Source organism: Macrotis lagotis, chromosome 2 (genome assembly GCF_037893015.1).
Source record: "Macrotis lagotis isolate mMagLag1 chromosome 2, bilby.v1.9.chrom.fasta, whole genome shotgun sequence".
NCBI classification, from domain to species: Eukaryota; Metazoa; Chordata; class Mammalia; order Peramelemorphia; family Peramelidae; genus Macrotis; species Macrotis lagotis.
The window spans coordinates 207548880-207571762 of NC_133659.1; the positions used below are offsets into that span (position 1 = coordinate 207548880).

The 22883-nt window shown below is 38.3% G+C and overlaps 1 protein-coding gene across 2 annotated transcripts in view; it reads left to right on the plus strand.

The window, feature by feature from the left end:
• SDK2 (sidekick cell adhesion molecule 2) overlaps window positions 1–22883 on the plus strand; it is a 442394-nt gene that overhangs the window by 319820 nt on the left and 99691 nt on the right. For both annotated transcript variants that reach the window (XM_074224650.1, XM_074224651.1), the window contains exons 12-18: window positions 1244–1346; window positions 10404–10580; window positions 11603–11739; window positions 12151–12298; window positions 14867–15007; window positions 15962–16143; window positions 18149–18264. In XM_074224650.1, the coding sequence (XP_074080751.1) occupies window positions 1244–1346; window positions 10404–10580; window positions 11603–11739; window positions 12151–12298; window positions 14867–15007; window positions 15962–16143; window positions 18149–18264 (1004 nt within the window). The remainder of the gene's footprint in view (window positions 1–1243; window positions 1347–10403; window positions 10581–11602; window positions 11740–12150; window positions 12299–14866; window positions 15008–15961; window positions 16144–18148; window positions 18265–22883) is intronic.

Below are 22883 nucleotides of genomic sequence, written 5' to 3' on the forward strand. Positions count from 1 at the left end.
AATGCTCCTTGCCTCAGTTTCTTAATTCATAAAATGAGCTGGAGAAGGAAATGGCAAATCAGTAGCTGTATGACCTTGGGCAAGTCATTTAACCCTGTTTGCCTCAGGTTCCTCATCTGTCAAATGAGCTGGAGAAGGAAATGGCAAACCACTCCAGCTTCTTTGCCAAGAAAACATGAAATGAGATCATGGAGAAGTTGGACTTGACTGAAAACAATCAAACAGCAGCAACAACAAGAGTGTGGTAGCCCTTCCTGATTGCCTTAAGGTGTTGGTATTCTCTCCAGTCTCAAATTATTATATAAAGCATTGACCTAGATAGAATGTAAGAAGCTTGATGGAAGAGGCTCTTTCTGTTTATTTGTTTCATTAATGTAACTGGGAGGTACTCAATAAATGCCTGTTATAACTGAATGGATTAGAGAAGGAATTCTAGGTTTGAGGTGGAAAGTTGGAAGGAAGGAGACAAGTATTGGTTAATCATCTACTCTGGCAGACTTAAAGATAAAGTTTTATTTATATTATCTCATTTGATGCTTATAGCAATTTTGGGAGGCAGGTGCCATTATTAACCCCAATCTACAAGTGAGGAAACTGAGGCAGGCAGAGGTTAAGTGGCTCGTTCAAGTTCACATATATCTGAAGATGGATTCAAAGGTCTTTCAGGCTCCAAGATTAGTGCTCTATTTCCTCTGTTCCTATTAACTTTCTCAATTTCCCCACCTTTAAAGGAGGGAATCATTCCTCCCCTTCCTGAAAAGAACTTATGACAAGAATTTGGGGGGGCAGGTAATTTTTTTCATCTTAGTTAATATTTTTCACTAAACAAAAATTTTGTTTTCATTCTACTTCCCCCAATTGAAAAAAAAGAAAGAAAAAACCCTTGTAACAAATATGCATAGTCAAGCGAAAACAAATTCCCACATTGGCCATGTCCAAAAAATTTATGTCTCAATCTACAGCAAGGAATTTGTAAGGATGGGTAAGATAAAATGAGAAAATAGTTGTAAAATTGCTTTGAAAGTAAAAGTAGTATATAAAAATGGTTTACTTATCCAAAATTTTGTGACTATCGTTATTTTAGCCCTTTATACAGTGTCCATATACAGAGACTTAGATTACAGCTACATCCATCCATGTTACACACCACCCAAATGGTCCCATCAAGCAACACATCCTCCTCCTCCTTGTATCTCTCTCTCTTTACCCCGGGCTCACTCCTGTTACTGCCTCTGCCTTTCAGCCCGGACACGCATCACCATGGCCCCCCAGGACCAGAGCGTCATCAAGGGCACCAAAGCCTTCATGACATGTGGTGTGACCCATGACCCCAGCGTGACTGTCAGGTACCTCTGTGGATGGCCGGGACTGGGTGGGGTAAGACAAGCCTTCTGGGGGCTATAAAATGACTAGGTAGCCCTGATACTGCAGGTGTCCTTATAGAACTAAAATGAAATAGCTATGTTTCCAATGGGGTCAAGCAATACCCATGGGGCTCTGGGTCTAAGTAAATTCAATGTTGAGCTCATAGAAAACACTTAATAAATACTAATTGAGTTGATTTGAATTGAATCAAATGGCATTGCATTCCACTGAATGAAAAAGGAAAAGGAATAGGAGAGAAGGGAAAGAATAAGAGGGATAAGAAAAGCAAAAGGAAAAATCTCAGCTAGGTGCTGCAATGAATAGAGCAAGGAGGTGGGGAGGGGATGTCTGTAATCAGAAAGATCTGAGTTCAAATCTAGGCTTGGACACTTCCAACTGTGTGATTTTGAACAAATCACTTAACCTCTGTCTGCCTCAGTTTCCTCATCCATAAAATGGAAATAATAATGTATACCTACCTCCCAGAATTGTGGGAAGGATTAAATGATAAGATATTTACAAAGCACCATACAAATGCTAGATATTATTAGAAAAGAAACGGGCTTATATTAAACTCCTACTATGTGCTAAACATGACTATTAGATGATCTCTAAAGATCTTTTCCAACTCTAATTTCTATGATTCTGTTTCTTTTCTCTGACTCTCTTCCCCTGTTACTTTTTTGTTGACTTTTTTTTTATTTTTTCTAATTACATGTAAAGATAGTTTTCAACATTCATCCTTTTGCAAGACCCCAGTTACTTTTTACTTTGTCTTTAAGACAAGAAGGGTCTGCAGCTTTCTCTCCAATTCAGCATGATATGAAAGTGCTACATTTGGATTTGGAAAACCTGGGTTTAAATCTTGACTTTTCTTCCTGTGTGACCTTGGACCAGTGACTTAGTGTCTTCCAATCTTAGTGATCTAAGGCTCCTGGCCCTCTGGTAGCTTCCAACTAGTGTATAATAAAGGGCCCTGCCCTTGGAATCAGGAAGGTCTGGATTCAAATCCCATCTCAGATACCTCCTGAGTGACCCTGGATTAGTCACCTTACCCTCCCTTTCCTCATCTGTATAACCAGAGATTGGACTCAATGACCTCTAAGCTCCCTTCCAGCTCAATATTTATGACTCAGTAAGCTTATAAAACTATGATCCTATTATCTATAGTAAACAAGCCAAAAAGATAAATCCTCAGGACTCAGAATTGTGAAGAAATCTATCCCTATCTATGCCTTTCCCTCCATTTCATAAAACCCAGTAAAAATTTTTAATTCTACTCTTAAAAATTAATACTCCCTAAATTTTACATCTCCGAATCTTTTATGATGCAATATTCATGCCACAGCAGTAGACTGCTGGTCAGGATGGGTGGCAGGTACCAGTCTGTGGAACCCTCACCTCCCTACCCCATCTTTTTTAGGAACAATCCCCAGAGAAAACTGCAACCCTGGAGCGCCATCTGGTGGTCATCTGCCTTATGTCAATTTATGACGAATGAAGGTTGCGAGGGGAGAATATTAAAAGTCTAAAGCAGAGTATCCCAAATTACTTTGGCCCAAGAACAATTTTGAGCTCGAAATATATTAACCAAAGACATAAAGGTAAATGGAGGTTGGAGAATCTGGCAGGCGTGGAATAGGGAAACAATATAGTATACTGGACCTGGAGTCAGAAAATCTGGGTTTGCATCTCAGCTCTTAACCTTTATGTGACCTTGGACAAGTCATTTAACTTTTCCAGGCCCTCATTTTCTAATCTATAAAACAAAGAGTTTAAAAAAGATGATCTCTGAAATTTTTTCCAGCACGACTCATTGAATATATGGGAGGTCACAGACATTTTAATGTAGAATCAGGAAAATTAATTCTGTTTTCATACTGAAAAATAGCCAAATGTAATAAGTGTCTTTGATATATATGGAAGATAATAGGATCATATATTGAGAACTATAAGAGACTTTAAAGGTTCAAAAACCTTGCTGGGCATTCAAAACTCTTCATAACTTGGCTACTTCCTACATTTCTAGTCTTCCCTGCACTCCATTATCCCGCTAGATTGGGCTATTTGTTGCTCATGCAAACACTTTATCTCCTACTTCCATGTCTGGAATATTCTCTCTCCTCATCTTAGAATCCAAGAGACTTTTACGAGCTTCAAAATAAGTTCCTAAAGGTAGGAATTATTTTTGCTTTTTCTTTGTATCCAAAGCACTTGATACAGAGTCTGGTATGTAGTAAAGGCTTATAAGTAAAGTCATTTTTCAGCCACATCTAACTCTCTTTGAACCCCCTGGGGGGGGGGGAGGGTTTCTTGGCAGAGAAAATGGACTGGGTTGTCATTTCCTTCTCCAGCTTATTTTATAGATGAGAAAACTGAGGCAAACAGGATTAAATGACTTGCCCAAGGGTCCACACTAGTAAGTATCTGAAGTTGGATTTGAACTCACAAAGAAGAGACTTTCTAATATTTTATCCACTGAAGCACCTAGGGGTTTACTAATGCTTATTGGTGGACAACATATGAAGAAACTGAGGCCAAAAGTAATTAAGTGACTTGCTCAAAGTCATATGAATAATAGGTGACAGAGTCAGGATTTGAACTCAGGTCTTCCCTGAGTCCAAATCTAATGCTCTTTCAACATAATTTGACTTTTAGTATTTTACAAGAGTAAGATATTGCTAGCATCAAAATATCTCTTATTCACATATACTAGAGCACCAGGATGTCTGGGAGCACAGAAGCATTGTATACAAGTATATACAAACAGTATACAAGTCATCTTAGCCTGCAATGCCCCCGTGAGGTGGGCATTGCATTCATACAATGATAATGTTTTGGGGTGCCAATTCTGCCTTGTTTATGTTAATGTTGGCAGGGGAGGCAAGGACAGGGACAGCAGAAGGTAGGACAACGTCTTGGATTAATTGTGTATATCCATGTTAGGGAGGCAATAGATGAGGGGAAAATTGTGAAAACAGTTAAGGTCATTTAAGCCCAAAACCAACCACTGCAAATTCCTCAAAAAGTCTAAAGAATTCTGGCATTCAGAAGTAAACCATGTCATAAAAAGTTTATTATAATGTCATTGTTTCATTCTAATTTTTAAGGCTGGTAGGGAGAATGGGACAAGCATTTATTAGGCACCTACTGTTTGCTGGTATGTTAAAGGTTTTACAAATAATATTTCATTTGACTCTCACAACAGTCCTGGGAGGTAGGTGCTATTACTTTTCCATTTTACAGTTGAGGAAATAGGGAAAATAGAGGTGAAATGACTTGCCCAGGGTCGGACTTGTAGGATGCTTCTGAGGCTGAATATGAACTCAGATCTTCATGACTCCAGACCCAGCTGCACTATCTAGCTGCCACCCATAACTAATAGAGATCTTGGAGAGTTTCAATTCTTTCGGTAAACAATTTTCAGCATCTACAATGTGTCAGCACTGTGCTAAGCAATGAGGAATTCAAAAAGAAGCAAAAGATGGTCCCTGCCTTCAAGGAGTTTACAGTCTAATTGGAGGTGGGAGGGGAAGACATGCAGACAAATATATAAGAATATATAGAGATATATGGAAATGAAACTTTGAGCAAGATAAATAGGAAATAATCGGAAAAAGGGAAACACTGGAATTAAGAAGGGTTAGGGAAAACTTCCCATAGAAGGTAGGATTTTAGCTGGGACTTGATTTGATTATGTCCTTTATTCTTGAAGAAGACCATGACATTGAGGGAGATGATGCCAAGACAAACACATGAATTGAATTTGAAAGATTGGTGCTGTGATAAGTCACCAGCTTCACTTTCTCCTCCAGAGTCATCTGGGTCCAATGTTCAGATATGAATCAGGATGACTGGAGTTGGCCCTGCATGCGAGGTGATTTGCCATAGTTCACACAGCTATTAAGTGTCAAGTGTCTGAGGCTGGATTTGAACTCCCATACTCCTGATTCCACCTAGCTACTCCAAGGAAACTGGGGAGATCAGAAAATTCTAAGCAGAATGAACAGCCAGAGAAAATGCCAGGAACCATGTGAGGGTATTGTTTGTAGAACAACTAAGAGGCCAGTGTCACTCACTTAAAGAGTATGTATTGGAGAGTAAAGCATAAAAATCCAGAAAGGTAGGAGGCAGCTGGATTAGGAAGGGCTTTGAATCTAATCCAAGCCCCTTGACAGATGAAAGAATGCCATCTATGCCTCACCAACCTAAACAAACAATAAGTTCATCTGGAATGAAGAACTTGATTTTTAATCTATTCTTTTCTTTGATAGGACCCTGCCTCCCCCACCATAATTAGCATAACAAAACAGAATTTGCATCCCAAAATATCATTGTATGAAAGTCAGGATCTACTTTCTCAAATTTGCATTTACCTCAGTGACACATGGGAAGACTAGTCAAGGATCATACTCTAAACCTTTCCCAAGATCAAGCAATAACCCAATTTAGCAGGAATATAGAAGTAGGAGACTGGGATGGAATGCAGAATTTTTTTCCCTTCACCATACTCATTACTAATAATAGAGATTTTCCATCTGACTTTATCAGATTGAGACATTCTTGGAGCAGAAATTCTCTCCATCCATGCAGAGCAGCAATTCAATAGCACTTTGGGGCAGCTGGATGAAATAGTAGATAACAGTGCTGGGCCTGGAGTCAAGAAAATTCATCTTCCTAAGTTCAAATCTGACCATAGACCCTAGCAATGTGAACTTGGAGAAGTCACTTACCCTATTTGCCTCAGTTTCCTCATCTATAAAATAAACTGGAAAAGAAAATGACAAACCACTCCAGTATCTCTCTCAAGAAAACCCCAAATGAGGTCACAAAGAGTCAGACATGACTGAATACAACTGAAATTGAATCTTGCAAAGTACTTTATATGGATTATTTTATTTGATCTTCCTAACAACCATGAAAGGTGGATGTTATTATCATCTCCATTTTACAGATGAGGAAACTGAGACTGAGCATGATTGAGATTGCCCAAAATCACACAGGCTATGTATGGTATGTGGTAGAGACCAGTCCTGAATTCAGGTCTTCCTGACTCCAAGGCCATCCCTCCACCCCATCCAGTTCTCCAATGCTACCTGGTTTACTAATCTAAAAACTCTAGAAGATGACTTCCTTAAAAAAAATTTTCATTTGCTTCTGCCAACAGTCTCAGAACCTCTACCCTGAGCTGAATTAGAACTGCTCTCACTTAGTACCTACATTCATTTGGCCATTAAAAATATTAAAAGTAAAAAAGTTGTTCCAGGGTTCACTTGCCAAAATTGTATCCTATCCAGTTATAAAAATCCAGAGCTCTTATGGAATGGTTCTAACTGGCTTTTATTTTTGTAAGATCACAGATCATAGCTCAAGCAAGTCCTAATAATACCTTTTACTGGGTTTTCAACAAAAATATTTTTGTCTACCTAGTTATCAATTTCCTAATCCATATAACAAAAATAGGCCTCTCAGAATAATGTTTTTAAATACAGAAAATAAAATACATAGAATTACAAAGGAAACATTGCATAGAACTGGATTTGTAAAGTCTCTGGTGCAAGAAGCTTCCCTTTCCCAATGTAAAGCAATAATTTATAGTCTCTGCAATCTATGCGCTTCAAGTTGCCTATATCACTGAAAATATAAATGTCTTACCCAGGGCTACACAACCAAATACACGTCAGAGGTCAGACTTGAACCCAAGGTATTCCTGATTTTGAGGACTCTCTAGTCACTGTGCAATACTGACTCTAATAATATGTTGCATTTGCTCAGTAGTTATAGTCATGTCCAATTCTCTGTGATTCCATTTGGAGTTTTCTTGGTTAAGATAACTAGAGTGGTTTGCCATTTCCTTCTCCTGCTCATTTTACTTCTGAGGAAAGTCAAACAAACAGGGCTAAGTGACTTGCCCAAGGTACTACAACTAGTATGTATTTGAACTCACATAGAAAGATTCTTCCAGACTCCAGACCTAGATATACAATTTATGTTTTTTGAGTATACTGATCTGCACAGTAAACCATTACCACAAAAGTTAATTATTGTCTGACATTGCCAGATGCCTAATTTTCCAGTTCTCTATCTTTGCATCAGATGATCATTCCAAACATATATTTTTATGTGTGATTATTGAGCAAGAATTCTTAAATATTCTTTATGTCTTGGATTCCCTTTGGCAATCTGGTGAAAACTATGAATACATAAATATATAATACATAAAATAAAATGCATATAATTACAAAGAAACCAATTACATTGAAATAGATATAATTTTTTTCCCATCTAAGTTCACATATCCCCTGAAATCTATCTTTGGACCTCCCTTTCATTTAAAAACCCACATTCTTGAGGTTCATCATCATCATCATCATCCTTTTGAAGATCATCAATAATAGTAACTCACATCTCAGCAACACTTTACTGTTTCCTAAGAGCTTTTCCTCACAAGAGGAAATTAGTACTACCAGTATAGTTGTACTACAAGTATTATTAGTCCTATTTTCTAGCTCAAAAAAACAAGATTCAAAAAAGATGGTTGACTTACCAATGGCCAATCAACTATCACCATAAAATCAGGGGATATAGATTGTTCCACTGAGGATTTAGAGATGAGACCTACAGGAAAGGAAGGGCCCATGGTGGTACAAATAAGAGAAGCTGGATTTTGATCTAGGTTCTCTGACTCTATATCTGTCAATCCTTTAACTTTACCCACTTCATCTGAGGCTCAGATATTGAGACAGTCTGGTGTGGCCAAAAGATCAAGACTTGGACAGCAGGAGCCTTGAGTTCCAGCTTCAGCTGGTCCACCTGGTGACCTTGAGTCAATCTTTTCTTCTGAGTCTTGGCTTCTTCATTCCTAAATGCAAAGGAGGGGTTTGGATTGGTCAATTCTATGGCCTTATATTTTTTTGACAGTTCTATTCCAGAGCATCTACATAGCCACAGAAAATGCAACCTGTACCCCAGGAAATAGACTTACAGTCCACAAAATATGTATTTTCAGACAAGTTAAAACATTACCTCCTGTTCTGTCCTTGCTGCATTTAGAAGTTCTCAGGATCACTTTAGAATAAAACTGTATTGGGTAGATACTTAAAACCTGTAATCAGTCTTGAGTTCATTAATGATATTTACTTAAAAAAAACAATTCTACAAAAAATAAGTTATAAGTTGTCTAACATAGCCACATGCATAATTTCTTGAGTCTCTTTCTTTGTAACATCTGGCATGTAATAGGACTTAATAAATAGTTGTGATTGGATGAAATGATTGATTTGTATCAGGTACCTCTCAGGTAGTTGGAGAAGTAGATAGAGCATCAGTCCTGAAGTCAAGAAGACCTAAATCCAATCTGACCTCAGACACTTGACTCCTACTAGTTGTGTGACCTTGGGCAAGTCACTTAACCCTGATTGCCTTGCATTCAGGGCCATCTCCAGTCATCCTGATTCATATCTGGCCACTAGACTCAAATGGCTCTGGAGGATAAAGTGAGGCTGATCACATAGCACAGCATTCCCTCACTCAAATCCAGTTCACAAGCTTGTTCATGGCATCACCCCCCTCCAACCGATGTCATGGTCTTCTTCAAGAATGAAGGACAAGGGGCAGCTAGGTGGTGCAGTGGATAAAGCACTGGCCCTGGAGTCAGGAGTACCTGGGTTCAAATCCAGTCTCAGACACTCAATAATTACCTAGCTGTGTGGCCTTGGGCAAGCCACTTAACCCCATTTTCCTCACAAAAACCTAAAAAAAAAAAAAAAAAAAAAAAAAGAATGAAGGACAAACATCAACTCAAAAGTGAAAATAGTTGTTTTAGGCAGTTCTAACTCCTGTCCAAATGGTACCGTGATTTGGTCTAATGATTTCACAATTAAAACTAACTCTAAGATATCACCTCCTTGTATACTTAGAAACTTTCATCCTATTGTCTCCGAAATGTTTAACTTCTTTTAAAAAAATTTGTTTCTGTTCTTCATTCTGGACATTTTATGGTAGCCTTTGGCCAATACATAATATTCTTCCAGAGCTTAAATTAAGAGCTAAAAAATAAGTAATACCTTAATACTATAACTCTCCAGAGATTTATATTCTTAATCATGGAGAGTTTCTTAGTCAAGAAAGATGCTCTGCTGGTGGAATTTCAGGCACTATGACTGATCAACAAGTCAGCTATTTCTGGTAAGGAGTAACTAACTCAACATCTGCGCATAAGGGATTGAGATTAGATTTATAGAGTGGTGTAGCCCTAAAGAAATCTGAATATGGAGTTTGGGGCACTTAACTTTGAATACTAACTGTGTCATTACATAAGACATTGGTCATTTCTTCCTTTATAAAATGAAGAGATAATTGATTAGGTGATTGCTAGTTTTTTTTTCCTCCCTTCTTTATTTTTTCCAATTACATGCAAAGAGAGTTTTCATCATTCATCCTTTCTCAAGCTTTTGAGTTCCACATTTTCTACCACCCTTTCTTCCCTCCTCCCTCCCCATAAAGCAAACAATCTGATACAGATTGTACATGTACAATGATGTTTAACATATTTCCCTAACAGGCATGTTGTGAAAGAAGAATTAGAACTAAGGGGGGGGGAGATCATGAAAAAGAAGCAAAATAAAAGAAGTTTTAAAAACTGAACATAGTATGCTTTACTCTGCACTCAGATTCCATAGTTTTTTCTCTGAATGTAGATGGCATTTTCCATAACAAGTCTCTCAGGATTATCCTTGATCATTGAACTACTGAGAGGAGCTACATCCATCATAGTTATCATCTCACACTGTTACACTTGTACAATGTTCTCCTAGTTCCAGTCACTCAGCATCAATTTAGGCAGGGCTAAGATAATTTCTGATCCTAAATTATGTCCAAACCAAGCTCATGTAAACTGTCCAGCAACACAAGTAGGATGGGCATCCGCTTGCTTGGTTACACTGACCATGAGTCAGTGAATCCACTTTGCTTCCCAGCAGAACTTGACCTTCCCACCACTTACTTTGACAGGCACGGTTTTTTTTTTTCTCTATTAGGTACGTTTGGGAAAAGGATGGAGCCGTGATTAGTGTGGACAGCACTCCTCGTGTGCGCCTAGATAAGAATGGCTCTCTGCATATCTCCCAGACCTGGTCAGGTGACATCGGCACCTATACATGCAGGGTCCTGTCTGCAGGAGGGAATGACTCCCGAAGTGCCTACCTGCGAGTCCGGTAAGGATACCCTGCCTCACCCTGGAAGTTAGGCAGGGGTCGCCCAAGGAAGACTTGAAGCAAAGTCCTTACCAAGCCCTCATGGACCAGCTCTCAACTCTATCTGCCTATCTTCCTTCTACTCTATCCCAAAAGAAACCCAAATCATGTGATCTGTGATCTTGTCATGATTAGGCATTTGTATTTCCAAGGCAAAATTTGTGCATTGTCCCTCTAGTATGTTACTTGTCATGGAAGCTTAGAGCTTTCACCTGTGACTCAACACATACTTTTGCCTTGGAGGATGGGATTTCCTAGCATTAAAAACATGTGTATTTATAAAAAGTCATTGTAACACCCACCCGCATCAGATGGGTGATTTTTCTAAGGGATAGTCCCTGTCTGTATACTTATAAGCTGAGGGGAAACTTCTGATTTCACATCTATCTTCAGTAATATTCAAAGTTTCCATTATTGCACCCTCTGTATGTTGTTGCACTCAAAGCAGCTGGTGACTTACCTACCCTTACTCCTAAGTTCTGGCTGTAGCTCACTAATAAGTTTTGCATTAATAACTCTGGGCTAGTTGTGGTGATGTAACCAGACTCATTGTGGATAGGTAGGCAATTAATTTCCAGGGATGAGTACTTCAGAAAGGGTAGATGAAATATAAACGAATCCTCTTACCTTAACATAAAACCCCATGGATATAATAAAACAACAAAAACAACAATAATAATAGCATTTATATAGTTGCCAAGGATTCTATATCTATTTTCTCATCTGATTTTCTTCATGACCCTAGGAGATCGGGAGACCCATTTTTACAGATAAGGAAAGTGAGACTGAGAAAGGTTAAATGGCATATCTAGTATCTGATGTGGGATTTGAACTCAAGTCTTCCTGATTCCAATCTAACATCCTGTCTACTATATTATCTGTCTGGAAGTTAGTAGGTATCCATCCAGTGGGGAATGGGTCATCATCATCTTACAGTACTGTGTATCATGGCCATACTTCCTGTTCTACTTTCTCTCTTGCAGTCAATTACCCCATGCACCTGAGCATCCCATGGCAACACTAAGCACAGCTGAGAGACGCTCCATCAATCTGACTTGGGCTAAACCTTTTGATGGCAACAGCCCCCTGATACACTATGTTCTGGAGATGTCAGAGAACAGTAAGACCCCTTCTCTTTCACTTCCCCACATCCTCCTTTGCCCAGGTCTCCACCATATGAAAAGCATGGTGCAAATCAGTCAGGGATGCCTTGGCCTTAGTCTCAGTCTCCTCTCCCAAAGAGTCAGTGCTATAGACTCCAAAATAATGTCCACTAATTTAAAAATGTAGTCTATCCACTTGTAAAGTACAGTTCAGTTAGTAAAATACAACCCTTAATGCTCCTCCTCCTATTCCAACCCTTCCCATATCTAGTCAGGCTTCCATAGATGTCCCAGACTTAACTATAGTGTGAACATGGTAGACAATTGTCCTTCCTGTTGTCCTAGACTAATCACAGCTTGGATAGTAATCACAGGGCTCTACTGGAACCCATCTTCATCTCTATCGTATTCTCCCTTTGCCCCTAAAGATGCACCCTGGACAGTACTTTTGCCTAATGTGGATCCTGAGGCTACTTCAGTGATGGTCAAGGGCCTGGTTCCAGCCCGCTCCTACCAGTTCCGTCTCTGTGCAGTCAATGATGTGGGAAAGGGGCAGTTCAGCAAGGACACAGAGAGGTGAGGAAGATCCAAAGGATCTAAATCTCAGTCACCTTATACAGGCAAATTTCAATTGATCTGATATGGGATATGGAGGAAGAAAGAAAGAAATGGGCAGAATATGAGTTCCTAAATGGTCTTTTTTTGTAGGTGGCAAGAATGTCATCATTCATCTTTTTTTATAATTAAATATTTTGCAATTAATAAGCAGCAATTTTCTCTCTCCCACTTCCACCATTCCCACTAAAAAACAAAAACAAATGATCCTTGTAACAAACATGTAAAGACAAACAAAATAAATTATTTCATTTCTCTGTTAGAAGGGAGATACCATGTTCTAATCATAGTACTGGAATAGTATATTTGTCATTGCACTGATCAGAGATCTTAACTATTTCAAAGTTGTTAGTTTTTACATTGCTTCTATAGTATAAATTGTTATCCTGGTTCTGTTTATTTCACTCTGCATAAATTCATACAAGTTTTCCTGAGTTTCTCTGAATCTATTTCATCGTTTCTTACAGCATGATAATATTTTTATTCCATATATACATATATATATATACTATATTTTGTTCAGTCATTCCCTATTGACAGGCACTCCCTTAGTTTCCAATTCTTTGTGACCACAAACAAATGGTGTAATACCATTTATTAAAAGTCATTTAATTTATATTACTTCACTGAGAATGCAAATGGAGTAATGTTCAATTCCCCCCCCAAAAAAAAGTTTTACAGTTATCTCTTCTCTAGATGTTCTGATAGTCTCAACACTGAATCTAGTTTAGTCATTTTCAGTCATGTCCAACTCTTCATGACTCCATTTCAGGTTTTCTTGGCAAAGATACTGGAATTTTTTTTCATTTCCTTCTTTAACTCATTTTACAGATGAGGAAACTGAGGCAAACAGGGCTAAGTGACTTGCCCCAGAGTCACACAGCTAGTAAGTTTTTGAGGCCAGATTGGAACTCAGGAAGATGAGTCTTCTTGACTTCAGACTCAGTACTATCCACAGTGTCACCTAGCTGTATCAATTGAATACAACAATGAAATGGTTGTAACAAAGCCCATGAGCTAAAGCTTATGTAGTTTGTCCACAGGGTAATCCCTCAGTCTCTAGAGACCTTTGATTTAAATCAATGACCTTATTTTACACACAATTCTAACAAATTTGCCCATCTGATTTTTAAGTACACAGCAGATAAGAATCAGCAAATTAGAAGGAGAAAAGATGCTAAAAGTACCTTGTGACATTGAAGAAGTGATCATGGACATCCTGGTCTTTAGAGAGCTATACAGAAGAATGAACAAAATTAGGCTCGTGTATGGAACCATTTAGCAGAGGACCAATAGTCCCTGCACCTCGGCAATATTTGAGGCTATCACTAACCCAAAAGCCTAATATAATCATCATCATTTATCCAATCCTGAGATCGAGGAACAATTAAATTATGTATGATTCTTTCCTGTTTAAGAAGGTATAAAAGATATAATAAATTTTAGAAACATTTCCATTTAAAATGATTGATATAAAGAAAAGTTAGGGTACCTAAATGATTGTTTAAATTCTTGGGAAAATACATTCATGTAGAAAAGCTTATTTACGAATAAATCCAGATAACCCATATTTGGTTTTGTAATATAGACACACATACTCTCATTCCCTCCCACCTACCCACCAATACAACTGCCTACTACTTTGCACCCAAGTGTGGTCTGGGAAATAAGTGGAAAAATGATAGTAATAGGAGACACAGAAACTAGATCTGAGAATTCATTGACATAGAAATTGTCTGCCAATGCAGGTCAGCACCTTCTCTTACAGTTATTGCTTTAGAGAGTTGCCTAGAACATTTGAGAGTGACTTGCTGAGGAGTCACACAATATGTATTAAAGACAAGACTTGAATTCAAATCTTCTGACTCTATCCAATATACCATGCTACCTCAATAGTAATATATAATAATAATAATAATACTTAATGAAAATTATTAGTTGATAGATTGGTGGTCACCCAGTTGTCCACTACATCCAGGTCCATCTTCCATATACTATAACTGGAAAAGATCTTAGAAGCTATTGCATTCCACCTCTCATTTTACACATGAGGAAACTGAGTCTGAGATATTAAATGACTTCCCCAGGATCATGAAGCTAGTAAATCTCTTAGAAAGGATTTGAATTCACTGATTCAAATCCAAATGTTCCATTCCATCCAAGTGCAACACATGTGTGTGACCATAGAAGGAAATTTTGGCTTGAAAAGTACAGAGATGGCGAGTAATGCCAGTAGGGAGTAGACTAACATTTCCAGGAAATTAATAGCATTAATTTGGTTAGGGTTTTAGATTTGGAGGAAGGAAAGGCAGTGATTGAACTTTTTCCCATAGCATATGGTGATGGATGGGAAGATGTCCGGCAAGTGAATCAATGTAGTGGACAATTGGGGTCATTACTAATCCACCAATCAGTACTTGTGGGCACCTCACACTGGGAATTTGGGCACAAAAGGATTAGGTCTTCTAAGGCATGTTTTCTAGACTAGTTGACAAGGACTAAATGTATTTCTTGACATTTGCTGCCCAGAGTGTCCCTCCCCGAAGAGCCACCCACAGCCCCTCCTCAGAATGTCATCGCCAGTGGCCGGACCAACCAATCCATTATGATCCAGTGGCAGCCTCCTCCTGAGAGCCATCAGAATGGCATTCTAAAGGGTTATATCATCAGGTAAGCCACCTAGGAAGAAAGAGAAAGGACTTGAAATTGGAGAAGATAGAGAGCTCTCTTGGAAACAGTATATCTTTCTGCTCTCAATTATAATATCAATTATAATAATTTACTTTTATAACTCTTTAAGATTTACAGAGCTCTTTACTCACAGTAACCCAGTGTAGTTATTATTGTCCCTATTTACAGATGAGGTAAAGGAGGCTCAGATGTGTCAAATGATGTTCCCAAGGTCTCAGAACTAATAAGTATTAGAGCTGGGAGCTGAGCCCAGGTTTTGATTCAGTGTGCTGCTTGGAAGGTGCTGCCATTTTGCATGAGACAAGAAGGGAATGTGAGCCTTTTGTGTGATTGCCACCAAACCATATCAGTGAACCACCTTTTAATAAATACACAATGATAGTAGACTCATGTTAGACTATGAAGGATTTAGGTTGGATATCAAAAGAAACTTTCTGGTTGGTGGAATATAAAGTGAATGACAGAAAGTGATGTGGTGATTACCCTCTTGGAAAGAATTTAAGACCAGAAGAGGTTATTAATCCCCTGAGCTAAAATAACTACAGTCTTCTATGGAAACAGAAAACAAGAGATGACTTTTGAAGATTCTAGCCCAGAGCTAGAAGATATCCCAAGTTCAACCTATGATTGGAAGAATAAAGAGCCCACCACTAGTTATGACCCTGTCTACATGTCTACAGATCCTATGATATCACCAGAAACCCCCTTGGAACAGAGATTCTTATCATGTACCTGATTGGCCAATCTGACTCCCATCTCCCCTGTCTTGGATGCTCTCCCATAAAGAGAGATCAAATCTTTCCCCAAGATCCCTAGCCAGTAACAAATACTCAGAGGCTCCCTTCTCCATAGAAAAATGTGAACAGAAAGTTTCATCCAACAAAGTCCTCTGGGAGAGTCCCACCCTTCTCTCTCTATTCCTTGCCTTTTCAGGTTCTGTCTAGCTGGGTTGCCTGTTGGGTACCAGTTTAGGAACATCACCAATGCAGATGTCAACAACCTGCTCCTGGAAGAACTTATCATATGGACCAACTATGAGATCTCAGTGGCAGCCTACAACAGTGCTGGCCTGGGGGTCTACAGTAGCAAAGTGACAGAGTGGACCTTGCAGGGAGGTAAATGGGAGAGGGGTTCAGATTTATGAGTATGAAGATCAAAGTTCAATATTTTTTAGTGTGATCCAAATCCAACTGTTTTCAGTCACTGTTGTTCTCTCACTTTTCTTTCTTTACACCATCTTTGAAGACAAATCAGGTATACCTTAGGTTGGTTTTTCACACCATCACATACTAGGGCCAAAGTCATTTTGGTGCTTAAATTATTAACAGAGTGTCTGACACATAATAGGTTCTTTCAGTTCTTTATTTTATTTTATTTCAGTCAGTCAGTATTTATTTCTATGTTCATTTTTGCAAAACTTTCTCCCTCTTTTTTCCTTCCCCCTCCCCATGACAGCAAATTATACAATATAGTTGTATGTAAGCAATTATGTTTGATGCATTTCCATATTAATCATGTAGTGAAACAGGAATCAAAATGAAAAGGAGGGAAAAGCCATGAGAAAAAACATAAAATCAATTTTAAAAAAGTGAAAATAGTATGCTTTGGTCTGCATTCAGACCCCATACTTCTTTGGATGGCATTTTCCATCGTAAGTCACTATATTGCTGAAAAGAATCTATCATAGTTGATCATCATATAGTGTTGTTGTTAGTGTGCACAATGTTCTAGTCGTTCTGCTCACTTCACTCAGCATCAGTTCATGTAAGTCTTTCCAGGTTTTTCTGAAATCTGCCTGCTTATAAATTTTTTATAGAACAATAGTATTCTTCTATTACATTCATATACCACAACTTGTTCAGCCATTCCCCAATCAATGGGTATTCCCTCAATTTCCAATTTTTTGCCAACACAAAAAGAGCTGCTATAAATATTTTTGTACATGTGGGTTCTTTTCCTTTTTCTTACTATCTCCTGGAGATACAGATCTAGCAGTATTGCTGGATCAAAGGGTATACACAGTTTTATTGCCCTTTGGGTGTAGTTTCAGATTGCTCTCCAGAATGTTTGGATCAGTTCAGAAACCCACCAACAATGCATTAGTATCTCTGTTTTCCCACATCACATAATAGGTTCTTAATAAATGTTCATTGAATAAATTTGAGAAGCCTCAGGATTAAAGAAATAAGGCAATGTGGAGATCAAAAGTCAAAGGCTGAAGAGTAAAATGGAATTCCTTTATGCATTTTGGTATATTAATTGGATATGTAATATTACATATCCTACCTCATACTTTTTTTAAGTTCCAAAGCATTTTTACATACATCACTTTTAGACTCACAACCACTCTATTTGGCCTGTAATAGCCTGCAGTGATCTTTCCCATTTTGCAAAGGAGAAAGCAAACTCACAGTAGAAGTGACTTGGCTAAAGCCACACCAAAAGTTAATAGTAGAGTTGGTACTTTTTAAAACCCAATTCTCCAGCAGGGTGGTACAATAAAAAGAATGCAGGAGCTGAAGACCAAAGACTTGAGTTCCAATCTCAACTCTGCAGTTTATTAACTGTGACTTGAGACAAGTCATTTAATCTCTGTGGGTCTCAGATTCCTCATCTGCAAAATGGAGTTGGACTAGAACATGTCAAAAGGCACTTCTCACTCTAAATTTGGGTTCCTCAAACCAGTGGTCTTTCTATTTAGTCATGCAAAATCTATAAACTTTGCCTATTGTACAAAGAATTAGGCACAGATGAAAACAGCTGAACAAAAATTATAGGCAAAAGAGAAGAAATATTGCATAGTGGCTAGAAAGCTGTCCTGTCAGGAAGATCTGAGTTCAAATCTTGCCTTTCATCACACAAGCAAATTACCTTAGGCCCTAGGCAAATACCTGGCCTTTCAGAGCTCTAAAAAACTCAAAAGTCATAAATTGCAGAAAAGATTCCAGCCTTCATTGGTTAGGGAGTCCTCTTACCTGGAAGTTTCCAATGCCTATATCTCAGGTTCAGCCCTTTTTATCCCAATATAGTCATGTTATTTTTTGAAACAGGCCTATAGTTGTGTCCTCTGTTATTTTAAGCTTTTTGCCATTTCTTCCTTCCTCCCTCCCCCCCACTCAGTTCCCACAGTCCCCCCAGGCAATGTGCGGGCTGAAGCCATCAATTCTACAACTATTCGATTTACTTGGAATGCCCCAAGCCCCCAGTTCATCAATGGCATCAACCAGGGTTATAAGGTAAGAGGGACATCAGCTTATTACCTCTTTGAGGATTCCCTGTCTTTCTACAAAAAATAGAGGGCATAAATGAAACAAAAAAAGATCCTTTGAAGCATTGACATAATGGTCTGATCCAACCAGGGGTGTCCTGGTAAATGTTTAACAATCAGCTCTCCCCTCAAAAAAAAAAATTACACATAAAATATTTTTAAGTTTAATCTTCATTATTGACATTTTCTCTATCACTTTCTTAAGTCTAAATAGTCAACAAAACAATAAATCAAGATCTGATCTGTAGCATTTACTGATTTCAAAAGCATGAATTTTTACTCTGAAAATTTAACAATTAGCTAGTTCAAATTGGCTCCAGCATACTCCCAGATGAAACCCTAGACCAAGGCAGTCATAATGCGGGCTTCAACTATTGGTCAAATTTGCTAAGGGGGTGTCAGTGTGACTTAGGTGAAATGGAATACTTTGGTTCTGTCCAAAAATAAAGAAGTTGTATCCTATCCCACAATACACTCACCCTTCTCTGAGTATTTTTCTTTGTATAGCTAGGCTAGAGGTCTTGACTCCCTTTTTTTTACAGTGAGAGGAGTCAGGGATCTTCCTCTCTCCCCATGGGGATTGAAGACAGAGATCTAGGGCTTCACCTATGGGATTGTCCTATCTTTGTGGAGGCAGCTAGGTGGTGCAGTGGAGGTACAATGGAGAGAGCACTGGCCCTGGAGTCAGGAGGACCTGAGTTCAAAATAGACCTCAAACACTTGATAATTGCCTAGCTGTGTGACTTTGGATAAGTCACTTAACCCCATTGCCTTAAATAAATAATTTTTTTTAAATAAGATCCTATCATTGTGGCATTCCATCTCCCAGGCCCACCTCTATTCCTAGTACAGGCTGGGAAATGAGCTGTTCTCTCTAGAAGATGGACTTTTATAATATAATCCATTACTGCAGGAGGAACTGTCCTCCATTGCCTTCCCTATTCCCTCTTTAATTCAATTTGCCCTAGATTCAATTATGGTAGGTTCCAGTTCTGAGAACAAAGAAAGGCCCTCTTATCTTCCTTGTCTAGCTGAACTTATGTAGAGACCTTCCAGGCTCACTGACAGCCTCACCCAAAGGAAGCTTACAGAATGTGAGTCAAAGGGAGATAGAAGAGACAGTTCCTGGTCTCCTCTCCTGAGAAGGAGAGGAGAAACGGAGCTGTTAACACTAGGTCATGAAACCAGAAACCATGAAGCCATTCTTGGCATTAGCAGAAAAGGACTTTTTAATTGAGACTCAAGAGGGAAACAGAAGGCAGATCTCTACACCAAGTCACCAAGTTGGGAACAATTAGCTTCCTTCAGCATAAAAGTTTCATGCCCAATCAGGAGATGTGGGCTTCAAATGAGACCAGAGGAGAGAGAACTTCAAAGGCAAAAGAAGCCCAGCAGGGCCAGAGAGGCAGGTTGAACGGGCCAAAGCAGTTAGACCTCAGCCTATGATTACCCAGATCAAAAGCAAGTAGTTCAGAAACACCTGATTATGCATCATAGAGAGTTCAGAAGATTGGGACGTCAGCAACCCAAAAGAGGATGAGAGCTGCTGTTAGGATTGGAGGATCAGTTTCTCTTTCTCTCGAGTGTTACCATATTTTTTTCATCTTCATAAAAAAAGCCTTCAGTAGGCATTTAATTATTATTCTTAGGCGCTATTCAGTTCATAAAATCATAGGTTTGTCAGCAGGAAAAATCCTTGGAGGGATTGTTTCATCCAATTTTTTCACTTCAGTCCAATTCACTTGCAAATCAAGATATCACTGTCCTGATGTCATTAGAACTCTTTGAGAAGGAAGGACAAACAACAGTAGGCAAAGGACAGTGAGCCCTAGTGACAGGTAGTGAGTTGAAGGGCACACAAGTAGTAAGCTAGTATTTGCCCTCTAGGTCTAAGTGGAATGACCTCCCTTGAGCAGGTTAAATTGATCTCCAGGAGGCCAGGCTACTGGGCAGAGTGTCCAAGCCCTCTGGTCACTAATGTTCTCTACCTTATTATCATTGCCAATATTAATAGCTCTCATTTCTGTGGCATTATTTATATAGAATTTACAAAGTGCCTTCTCTGCAGAAATTCTCTGGGTAGGTAGTGAGAGAATGGAGTATCATAGAGGTTTAAATAATTTACTCAGGGTCACCTAGCCAGGAAATATCACAACTGGAACTCAAGCACAAGTCTTTTGGCTCCAAACCCAATACTTTTTCTATTATACTATGGGGGGGAGGGGGAATCAAGAATATAAACCCTAGGGTCTGGCCCTCTGAGAGAGTCTTTGAAACTCCCTCCCCCTGACCTGAATATAAAAAAGACACTGTTTAAGGTGAACAAGGGAAGAATATATATTTGACAGAAAAGAAAAAAATGAAAGACATAAATTGATAGTAAAATATAAATGTTTTTTCAACTGATATTCTTATAAACATGTGTATGTATGTCTACACATAATAATGTTAGTTAGCTTTTTACAAATGCTTTATAAGTATTATCTCATCAACCCTATAAAGTAGAGGTTGTTACAATCCTCATTTTACAGATAGGGAAATTGAGGTTTAGAGGTCAACTGACCTACTGTGAGCCACATATCCAAGAGCCAGACTGCACTTGCTGTATACCTAGATGCCTAAGGTGTTTTTGTGTGTATGCGCAATTCATATGGATCTCTACATGTGTGTGCATATATATAATATATATATCATGTATATATGCACAAATAAGTATGTATCTACATAACTGCACAGAAACACAGAGTATTCCAAAAGTATTTAATAGTTTAAAACTACACAAAAACTTTTGGGACACCCTATGCTGTCTATGTATATACATATGTATGTATTGATATATATTTATGTGCATATTTGTGTATGTTAGCATTATGCATTTTATATGCACAATATGTTGTATGTGTATATATGTATAACAAGGTCATGCCTGTTCTTCAAGCAACCTTTTCCACAAGTGTGAGAGTATATGTATGTACAGGTATGTATATGGGCTCCTATATACTAGTTTTTGACCAGGGACAAGTCACTTAACCTCTATATATTACAGCCAATCATCCAAAATTATAAGCTACATTCAAGTTTCCTACCATGCCAGGAGTAATATGAAATTATAGGATTGAACTAAGAAAGAAAAATATGGACATGCTTGGGAAAACATTGTTTCATCCAGTTTTGTTTCCAACTGCATTGTAATGTCATAGATCCTTGAAACCATGTTTCTCTTATAGAAACAGTTTACTTGGTAGGCTGAGACTGGGAAAAAACCACCCCTTCCCCTCTGGTCAATTGGGAGAGGGTTGTTGGAAAAGGGAGAATGTCAGGGTTAAAAAAAATGGTATTTGAAATGACTAGATTGTTGTTAGTTCAAAACCTTACATTCACACCCTGCCCAATAGTCTCCTCCCTAGCCTAGCTGGGCCATAATTGTTCTTCAAGCCAATCTCCTCCATAGGTGATAGATGAAAACAATGAGCAAGTATGTGACACTGTTTTATCTCTCTTTCCATTGCTCAGCTTTCCCATCTATAAAATAGGGATCCCAGTCCTTCTCACAGAAAAGGAATGATTCACCCCTAAAAGCTATGTAAACTGAAGGACAAAACCACAACCACCGTCTTAGGTTTTCAAGCAAAGAACTACAGTCATAAAGGCAATATTGTTTCACCTTTAAATATCATTTCCTTAAATGTGACTTTGTTTCTTTTTCATTTTTAATGGTGAAATCATGGGATGAATCTGTCGGACACCTTTCCTATAAGCACTTCACAATCTTTTATAACAGTCATTATTCTAATTGGTCCACAACTAATAAAATATTTACCAAGATTTAACACTTACTGGAGAGCAAAGGCTTAGGTACTATGTAATTAATTCTAATTCATAATTAATTCAAATTTGCATAAATTAAATTGAATTAAAACATTAAACTTGCTTCTTAATCTACTCAAAAGAAGTTTGGCAATTTAATTGCCACAAAACAAGATAACTAGAATAAGGAGGATATTTAACATACTTATTAAATGCCATTTAGTATTTCTGATTAGTATTTTTAGGGTCTAATTAGTATCTAATTAACTCGCTATAGGCTATTTTGCACAATACTAATTAAATGCCAAAACATGGATTATAAACATAAGACCATGAAAGGAAGAAGATTAAGCATTGTTAGAATCATGAGTTAATCAGGAGACATTGGCTGCGGTATTGTTTTATATCTATAAATACTCATGCTTATTAAAACTCATCAAGTGTTGCTTTTCATCATTAATTGATATTTAATCAACTTCGAATAAATGAGGAAATCTCAGGGACCAGCTGTCATCCTGAGAGACAGATGAAATGAGTGGTAAACAGAAGAATAAGATGGAAAATAGGAGAGAAGGAAGGAGGAGGAAAAGGGGAATCTAGCAGCTAAATGACATGGGGTAAAGAAAGTGATTAGGAAAGAGGGTTGTTTGGAATTTCCAGACTAAGAGGGTTTTTTGACTAATGCCAAGTGGATAGAAAACTGGCCCTGGATTCAGGAATACTCATCTTCCTGAATTTAAATCTGGTCATGATCCTGGGCCAGTCATCTACCTCTCTATT